General features: G+C 43.8%; 1 protein-coding gene across 1 annotated transcript; it reads right to left on the bottom strand.

Annotated features, from left to right (window-relative positions):
• Positions 1 to 1,011: 1,011 nt before the first annotated feature.
• On the bottom strand, positions 1,012 to 6,705 carry LOC137800805 (G-protein coupled receptor 37-like 1). Its single transcript, XM_068598153.1, has 4 exons — positions 5,452 to 6,705; positions 2,542 to 2,883; positions 1,509 to 1,880; positions 1,012 to 1,200 (listed from the first exon to the last, which is right to left on the bottom strand). Exons 1-4 carry the CDS (start codon positions 6,085 to 6,087, stop codon positions 1,027 to 1,029), a joined length of 1,524 nt encoding a protein of 507 aa, XP_068454254.1. The 5' UTR covers positions 6,088 to 6,705; the 3' UTR covers positions 1,012 to 1,026.
• Positions 6,706 to 7,722: the final 1,017 nt, after the last annotated feature.

Raw genomic sequence — 7,722 nt, 5'->3', positions numbered from 1 at the left:
GTTATATAAATATTCTTTATCATTAACAATTGCACAATATATGTTTTTAGATTTAAGATGAGACTAATAGTCAACAATCGAGCGTTAAGTATTACAACTACAAAGGAAATACGTTTTTTTCTCCAAAACGTGGTGTTTGTTGTCAAATCTAAAAGCCAATCAGCTCTCTGATGTGGAGACAGCCAGGCATTTCCCATCATGCACTGGGCCATGCAGTCGGTGGCTCTAAAACCTGCGGTCGCCTCACTCTCGTGAGATCGTCTTTGACCATGTGTGCACACCGTCAGAGCCACTTGGGATCAAATTGGACACAAATCTACCCAGCATGCATTATGATTGATTCGTCCCTCTTTATCCAGTGTAGCATCGAAGCATAGTGAAATTAGCACACTCGGTAGCTAGTGAACTTGCTAGCTAATTAGCTAGCTGGTTCCACCATGCTTTGATGCAACACTGGTAACATGAAGCGAAAACAATAGCACCTGTCCTCCTCCATTGTTCCGGAGAATGACAACCTAACCAGCTAACTAGCCGGCCGACACTTACGGGTTATGACAACAATCGCCATTTTAATTTGTGCCCATCAAACCGCCCGTTTAAAAGTCCATTCTACTCCCGTTTTATTTCAGCGTCCTGTCATCAGCTGAACATCTGCTGCTTTCCCATCAAACACTTGAAATCTTCAGCTTCAAACCGACCAAGGAAAACATCCCGGAGTTTCACATCAAACGTTGTTACAGGTCATTTGAGGGAAGAGTCCTGTAACAGCTGGTTGTGCAAGTACAGCAACTTTTCTACCATTACTACAGATTAAACTTCACTTCCTGCACAGACAGGAAGCTTTAGAGAGAAATACTGTGTCCATAGAGGAATATCATACAAATGGAAACTCTGGAAGAGGAGGAGGAAGAAAAAATGACTGTTGAGGACAGAGGAAACTCGTGGGTTAACGAAAACTAATGATGAAAGAGAAACCGTAAAAAAAGAAGAGGAGATAGATTGATGGATAAAGAGGGACCAGTGGCTCTAGCTTGTGATGGACAAGATGGCCGACGTGTCTTTAGCCTTGTCGAAGAAGATGGACGCCTCGTTGGCTGCCTTCAGTTTGACCTGGGCGGAGCTTGGCGATCCCTGGACGCTGGTTGGCTGACACTCCTGACAGCAGCAGCAGCAGCAATCCATGAAGGCCTGACCAAGAGCCTGAAACACGACGACATGCAGCACAGTGAGAAGTAGGGTAATTGTCTAAAAGACTTCTATACAACCAGAGGAATCCCCCCTATGGGGGTCAAGAGGGAGAATGCAGCTTTAAAACATAAAGCATATACTTCCATACAACCAAAGGAGTCTTCCCCTGGTGGTCACTAGTGATAATGCAGCTTCAACACATGAAGCATAGCCTTCTATACAACCAGAGAAGTCACCCCCTGGTGGTCAGCTTTAACACATGAAGATCGACTTCTGTACAACCATTGTTGGTGCTTCTGCCTCACTGATTCTCGACCTACCTTGCACAGGCACAGCAGCAGCACCGGCGTCACCGACGACTTGAAGAACAGCAGGAAGTGATGCAGCAGCGCCAGCGTGGCGGCCGTGTCCTCGGAGACGCTGATGTGCGCGTAGGCCAGCGTGATGTTGCAGACGTGTTCTGGCAGCGCGCAGACGCCGTACACCACGGCCAGCGCCAGCAGCGTGCAGTTCAGCTGCCGCTCCACCGCCTGGTGCTGCTGCCGCTTCTGGTTGGAGGAGCGGTCGTCGTGGCCGCGCTGCTTTTGGGCGGAGCTGGAGTCGCTGTTCACGTTGCGTGTGGCCATTTGGCAGAGGACGGTGAAGAGGACGGGGAGGCAGAAGTAGCAGCCGAAACACCACCACATCCGTCCCTGAAACGGAGGCCAGGAATCTGATTACTCTGCAGGAATACTGTGTGCATCCTGGTACTGGCAGATTCTCTGCACTGTACTTGTGGACCGTGAAGAACTTTGAACTTCATTTAGGAGCGGTGGTTAAAAAGCGCCTTCAAAAGTTGTAGATTTACCTTTTTTAATTTGATTTGTTTTAATGTTCAAACTCATAACGACTGCATTCACGTGCGCACAATATTCTGGTTTTATCATTATTACAGAAAAAAAAACACAAATATTACATTAATTTCCTAATAATGTTCTTCTCTTCATGCAAGAAGAAAAAGAAGAAGAATTATATTTTTAGATATTTATACTACACAAATGTATATAGTTATATAAATGTATGCATTTATTTACATAAATTATTAATTAAAAAGTCTATATTTCCAGGGAGACGCTGACAGCAGAAATGTGACTTAAATGAAACTATGTCAGAATTTACTGTCCAAAGGATTTTCCACATTTAATTTTGTGCATCAACTCTTTTTTTTCCAAGAAAAAAACTTAATTAACTTAATGTTTTCTCCCCCGAAACATCTTTTGTAAGGAGATAAAACGAGGGTTATAAAAACCGTGATCAATGCGGGTTTGATGGATCACCCGCCAGCCGGCAGTCACAGCTCCACCCATCGCTCACCTGGTGGTACCGCAGCAGCAGCGAGTGCAGGGAGTCGGGCAGCAGCAGCGTCAGCGGGGAGGACGGGGTGACACTGCAGGAGTCCACCAGCCGGCCCGAGGACGGGGACTTAGCCCGGCTCAGCTGCCACAGGAAGACCTCGGGGCTGGACAGCGTCAGGGCGGCCAGCCACACCAGCAGCAGCTTCAGGAGCACGGCGCCGCAGCGCTCCACCCGCCGGGCCTTCAGCTGGGTGGAGGAGGAGGAGGAAGAGGAGGAGGAAGAAGAGGAGGAGGTGGCGGCGAGGAAACGGTCGATGCCCAGAGCGCACAGGGTGAAGGAGGTGATGCCCAGAGACACGGTCTGCAGGGACGGAGGTCAAAGGTCAATCGTGTGTTTTATACACAGGGTTCTTACGGTCATGAAAACCTGGAAAAGTCATGGAATCTTTAAAATTGTTATTTCTAGGTCTGGAAAAGTCCTTGAAAAAAATAAAATCCCAAAAGTTTTGTAAAAATCATGTAAATATGTTATATTCATGTCTTCATGATGTTCATTAACAATGAGTTTGAAATAATTAATGTGCTTTTAAAAAGAAAGATGCTCAAAATATAAGCAGGCATACATACAGGCATCTATATAAAAGTTTATTCTTTTAATCAAACTATTGTCTCTCATTCATTTGTGTCATTTAAGGTTTACTGTATGCTTTGGGATCCTCATTGTTAGTTACAATACTGCATTGTATCCCTTTTTCATGTTCACACCCAGATTTCACGACATGTTTGCTCATGGAAATTTAGTTAAAGTTCTGGAAATCCATTGGTCAACATGTGTATGAGCCCTGCATCAAAGAACAGCCTCTGTTTCAAGCTGGGAAGATGTAATTAATATCCATGTGAACTTGGTCGACCTTCAAATCCATTGGAGTGCTAACTTGTGTTAGCATTAGCATCCAGGCCGTCCAACTCTGTTTTTAGAAGAGCAGTCTATTTTTAATTAGTCGTCATCTCACCTTTATGGTATAAAATATCCTATTTGATATGTAAGAAAAGACTAGAGACTAACTTTGAGAGTATAATGTGATATATTTTGTATAAATATATAGTTTATTCTTTTTTTGTTTTGTTTTTTGGAGCGTTTCGATATCCTGCCATCTGATTTGTCCTCACACTCGTCTGAAAGCACGTGAGATGACACATACGGAAGGAGACAGTCAGTTACAAACCAAGCTTACCACGGCACAAGCAAGATTCATGTCAAAGTAGGTCAGTTTTGCATTTCTGAACCGAAAAACACGTTTTTTGGTGCTTGTCTTTATTGTGATTATTATTAAAGATTTAGATGCTTTAGGTCTGAATCTTTCTAAAGATAAAGACGCAGCGTTACACTGTGGCACAATGGAAAGGCACCAAACTATACAATTATAAAAACTTGAGGAGCAATCAAGGAGTCATTTTTTGCTTAGACTCTTGACTTTTGATCATATTCATACAATAAGTAAATCAGTAAAATCACACACACACACACACACATACATACATACATACATATATATATATATATATATATATATATATATATATATATATATATATATATATATATATATATATATATATATATATTTAAGGCAAGGAGTTGCAGATTCATTAGAGATCAAGGACAATAGGGTCTGGTATTCTTATCAAGGTCATATGAGCTGGAGAACACCTTTAAATATACGTGATGTTACTGCAATGATTGAGTTATTAAATGATGTTAATGTAATAATGAAGTTATTAAATACATGTGATGTTACTGTAATGGTTGAGTTATTAAATATATGTGATATTACTGTAATGGTTGAGTTATTAAATATATGTGATATTACTGTAATGGTTGTGAGTTACGGCGCTTCAACTTTAATCTGCTTTCATAATGATGCTGATCCAATATGGCCGCCAGAGACGCAGGGTCACAAATCATACAAACGCAGTTTCACCCCAAATTTGTTCCCGTCGAACCCTGAAAGCAGCAGCAGGACGTTCCAGCTGATGGAGCAACAGTTACCAAGGAGACCGACTGGTTAGACTGGGTTAGAGAACACAGGGCTTCATGTCTCTGTGCTGGTGGTGCTGGTTATAGTGGTGGTGCTGGTTATAGTGGTAGTGGTGGTTATAGTGGTAGTGCTGGTTATAGTGGTAGTGATGGTTATAGTGGTGGTTATAGTGGTAGTGATGGTTATAGTGGTAGTGGTGGTTATAGTGGTAGTGCTGGTTATAGTGGTGGTGCTGGTTATAGTGGTAGTGGTGGTTATAGTTATAGTGCTGGTTATAGTGGTAGTGATGGTTATAGTGGTAGTGATGGTTATAGCGGTAGTAGTGGTTATAGTGGTAGTGGTGGTAATAGTGGTAGTAGTGGTTATAGTTATAGTGTTGGTTATAGTGGTAGTGGTGGTTATAGTTATAGTGGTGGTTATAGTGGTAGTGGTGCTGGTTATAGTGGTAGTGATGGTTATGGACATGGTGATGGTGATAAAACATTCTGAAGCCAAAAGGACATCGGATAGACTGAAAATAATAACTTTCTAACTAATTGAATTCCCGTCTCCTGCTGATGAAAACCTGTTGACAGATAATGAGAAGGAGAACAATAAAATAATGAGCTTGGGTCCCAGGTTTGGTCCTTAAGAACTGAAAGGACCGGTAAGACAAGGTGTGAATGATGTCCTGGTAACGACCTTCTCTTTTCACCTGGATGCACAATCACTAAAGTCAAACAACCGTTTTTTCAGGTTCTTTAGAGGATGAATCCTTTCCTCTGCAACCACCGGGACGAATCACATTGAAAGTATTTATACCACAAAACACAAAATCAATCTCACTGACTCCTTCTCCACCTCCCACTTCAAGACAAGCCCCTCCCACTTCCACACAAGCCCCCGCCCACCTCCATATAAGGCACCATGCGGCAGGTGATGTCGCCCAGGATCCTCCTATGGGAGAGCTGGTTGAGGACCACCACTGGGAGGCAGAGCACCAGGACCAGGAAGTCCCAGAATGCCATGCTGGCCAGCAGGTAGTTCCATGCGGACCTCATGTAGTAGTTGTTCCAAACGACGCACATGACCGCCATGTTTCCCACCACGCCCACAGCCAGCACCAGGCCGCCCAGGAGGAGGACGGCGTAGGCCGCGTACGAGCCATCCGCCAGCGGGTAGAAGGGGTTGAAGAGGCCCGGAGGGTTGCGGTCGGAGACGGAGGCGTTTCCGCGAAGGCCCGCGTCGCCGCCGCCGGCTCCCACCCTTGTGCCATTGTCGAACTCGGTGGCCTGCGGCGGCGTCACCGAGTCATTCTCGAAGGACTGGCCGAAGGTGGACTGCTGCTCCTCCTCCTCAGCGCCACGGGCCGGGCGGCGGTTCCGCTCCACGTCTAGATCCAGCATCTCGGGGAGGGGTCGGCTCTGGTTGGGGGTCCAGATGGGTTCCAAGGCGTCGCTCCGACCGGCGCGCGGCACGACGCTCTTGCCGTTCGTCAACAGCAGCGGCAGGCTGAGAAACAACCAAAGGCCGGTAGACGGAAGCATGACGGAGACTTTAAACTGCAGGACTGATCAGGGGTTCGGTTGCTTTAGAGTTAAAGTATGTCACAAGAAAACAAATGGGCGAATTCGGAGCTGAGGTCCAATAAAATACCAAAAGATACCGACAAACAAAACGACCGACCTGATGACAGGAAAAGTCTCCGAAACCTTTTTCAGGTTTGAAGGTTTTAATTCAGGGCTCCTGGAACTCGGTGATGAAGTTGGGAAAAATCCAGGAAAATTATGATTTACAGAAAAGCTTGCAGACGTTTTAATGAAAAGATAAAAGTTTCTTCATCAAGTTTCCAAATGATGCAGAACCGCTGACGTTTTAGGATTGTAGTCCAGGTGAGATGAAGCTCTTCTCTTCTCAGACTTGTGTTTTTAAACTCCCAATACTCCCCTTAAAGTTTCCCACTTTAAAACTTGACTCTGTTGGTCTGGTCCATTAGTAATCCAAACAGGCGTTGGAGCTCCAGGAGGAGGGGGCAGGGCGAGGGACCGTGTCCGTGTCAGGGCTGCTGTGTCGGGGCTGCAGGAGAGACTGGGCGTCCTGGAGCTCTCAGGGTCTCTGGGAACAAGCAGCCCTCTGCAGTCTGGCTGGATGGAGCCTTTGTCAGGACACACACTCTCACACACACACACACACACACGCTCACACACACACACACACACACACACACACACACACACACACACACACACACACACACACACACACACACTGACGGGCCTTGAACACAAGCATACAAACAAGGTTGGCTCACACTCAAATACACACATTTGTCTGCACAATCATGCATGCATACTTTCTTTTGCTCTTTCGGCTCTTGCTTTCTCTCTTTCACAAACACACACACACAAACACACACACACACATACACACTCGCGCGCGTGCGCACGCATGCAAACTAACACCAGAAACACACACACATTTCATCACACTCTCTGTCCTGCTGCCCTCTGGTGGACTCATGGTGGTTTCACTCCAGCTGACATGAAAACTACACAATACAAATATTATGATATGTCATTGAAAGCATAAAAACCGTAATAGTAGTTAAATAGTGTGTAATTACTGTATTAACTTCAATACAATAGAATAAATGAAAAAAAAAAAAAAAATATATTCAGAATGAATCCCACATATTAAAATACTTGTGGATTCATCTGCCGCTAAAAATAGTCCCCAACAAAGTCTCTCTTTCTTCTTGTTTGTTTATATAAATGTAAACATGTTTATATATCTGCTATTATCTGGCAAAAAATATATTAATATTTTTGTTATAATTAATTAATTAATTAACTAATTCAAACTTCATATTTTGATTTCAGCTTTTCATTGTTTTTTTTCTTCAACTAGATAAGCTAGACAAGGCCAGCTAGCTCAACCCCACATCAAAAATTCAAGAAGTTACAAATAAAATGTTGTTTTTAAAATGCCTTTATCTTTAATATCTTTAATATATTTAATGTGTTTAATGTCTTTTATATCTTTAACGTGTTTAATATCTTTAATGTATTTCATATCTTTATTAGCTTTAATGTCTTTAAAGCTATTGTCTGATGTCAGTCGCTCACATCTCTACCATCTGAAAGCAGAAGTAGTGCAGAGTAGACTCAGACGGGTGGAACTGG

The sequence above is a fragment of the Clinocottus analis genome, unplaced genomic scaffold, assembly GCF_023055335.1.
Source record: "Clinocottus analis isolate CAN_PGR_092001 unplaced genomic scaffold, fCliAna1.0.p SCAF_4, whole genome shotgun sequence".
Lineage (NCBI taxonomy): Eukaryota > Metazoa > Chordata > Actinopteri > Perciformes > Cottidae > Clinocottus > Clinocottus analis.
This window is presented reverse-complemented; position numbering and strand designations above follow the sequence as displayed.